Source organism: Gadus macrocephalus, chromosome 16 (assembly GCF_031168955.1).
Source record: "Gadus macrocephalus chromosome 16, ASM3116895v1".
Classification (NCBI taxonomy): Eukaryota; Metazoa; Chordata; class Actinopteri; order Gadiformes; family Gadidae; genus Gadus; species Gadus macrocephalus.
The window spans coordinates 19,053,454-19,055,019 of record NC_082397.1 but is presented as its reverse complement, the minus strand read 5'-3'; the positions used below and the strand labels follow the sequence as shown (position 1 = coordinate 19,055,019).

General features: G+C 44.7%; 1 protein-coding gene across 1 annotated transcript in view; it reads right to left on the bottom strand.

The window, feature by feature from the left end:
* LOC132474525 (POU class 2 homeobox associating-factor 2-like) overlaps positions 1-752 on the bottom strand; it is a 9,222-nt gene extending 8,470 nt beyond the window's left edge. The window contains exon 1 of the mRNA XM_060075278.1: positions 452-752. Coding sequence (XP_059931261.1) covers positions 452-461 — 10 coding nt within the window. The 5' untranslated portion in view covers positions 462-752. The remainder of the gene's footprint in view (positions 1-451) is intronic.
* Positions 753-1,566: the final 814 nt, after the last annotated feature.

Genomic DNA, 1,566 nt, shown 5'->3' with positions numbered 1-1,566 from the left:
CACACACACACACACACACACACACACACACACACACACACACACACACACACACACACACACACACCCCCCACCAACCAGCAACCACACAAACGGGCGCACACACAAAAACAAATAATTAGTTTCTTCAATCGGGGATCAATATCTGCTGTTTGCAAACGTATTGGTGCTCAAAACACGCCATCAGAGAACTGCAAAGTTAATGTTGCTGCACGTTCTTGTTTGTTCCACAGCAGGCCTACATTGAAACTCCCTTGAGGACAAACACACACACATCAGCAACTCATTCCATCAGTCCGGCTGGACTGAAGTAGCTGAAATAAATGCTCCAAAATGCCATTCTGGCGTCATGGTTCCCCCTGGTACGGCGACGTATCCATGGGCAGGATGAAGCCCCGGGGCCGTAGAGCAGCAGTGACCCAGGAACAATCAGCGGGAGGCCGGTTCTCACCTGTGTCCATGCTGCCGTTGGTGGAGGGGTATTCCAGCCTGAGTCCCTTTGCGAAGTCCCTGGTGGAGGTGGTTGTCTTCTATAGTAGTGGCCTAATCCCTGTGCTCAGCAACATACTACTCTGAAGCATCACACCCAGATGGGGGGGTTCTTCCTTTTGAGGGCAGGGGCGGATGGAGCACAAGTCACTGCACCCTGCTGTCATGGAGAGCCACAAAATGGCCTTCGTCTATTTGTTTAAATGCAAATGTCGGGTAGAGACGTTTTTTAAAACATTTGCATCCAGAGTTCAGATTAGGAGGACGACGATGACGAGCCAGCCTCATCAGCATCTGAGAGAGGGAGAGAGAGAGAGATAGATAAAGAGAGAGAGAGAGAGAGAGAGAGAGAGAGATAGAAAGAGGGGGGAGAGAGAGAGAGAGAGAGAGAGAGAGAGAGAGAGAGAGAGAGAGAGAGAGAGAGAGAGAGAGAGAGAGAGAGAGAGAGAGAGAGAGAGAGAGAGAGAGAGAGAGAGATAGAAAGAGGGGGGGAGAGAGAGAGAGAAAGAGAGAGAGGGACAGAGGAGTTTACATTTTGTAGACTTAAACACATAATTTTTCATTTATATGCAATAGTTTACATAAAAATAAAGTAAGATTGAGTTAATAAAATATTAATATATAATTATTAATGTATGAATATTATTAATACAAATAATAATAATACAAATAATAATAATAATAATGCATTCAAAATGAAAAAAAACGATCTATGCTTTGGTCAGATCCAACGTTTTTTTTCCTTTCATGCCAATGAAATGTTTCAATTTACTTGAGTCAACAGAGAGAGAGAGGCAGAGACTGGATCTCTCTCCCTATAAAAACACACACACACACACACACACACACACACACACACACACACACACACACACACACACACACACACACACACACGCACACACACACACACACACACACACACACACACACACACACACACACGCAAACATACACAAACAAACACACACACACACACACACACACACACACACACACATAGACATACATACATACACAAACAAAGACAAAAATACACCCACACACACACCCGATTACTACCTCTAAACACACGCA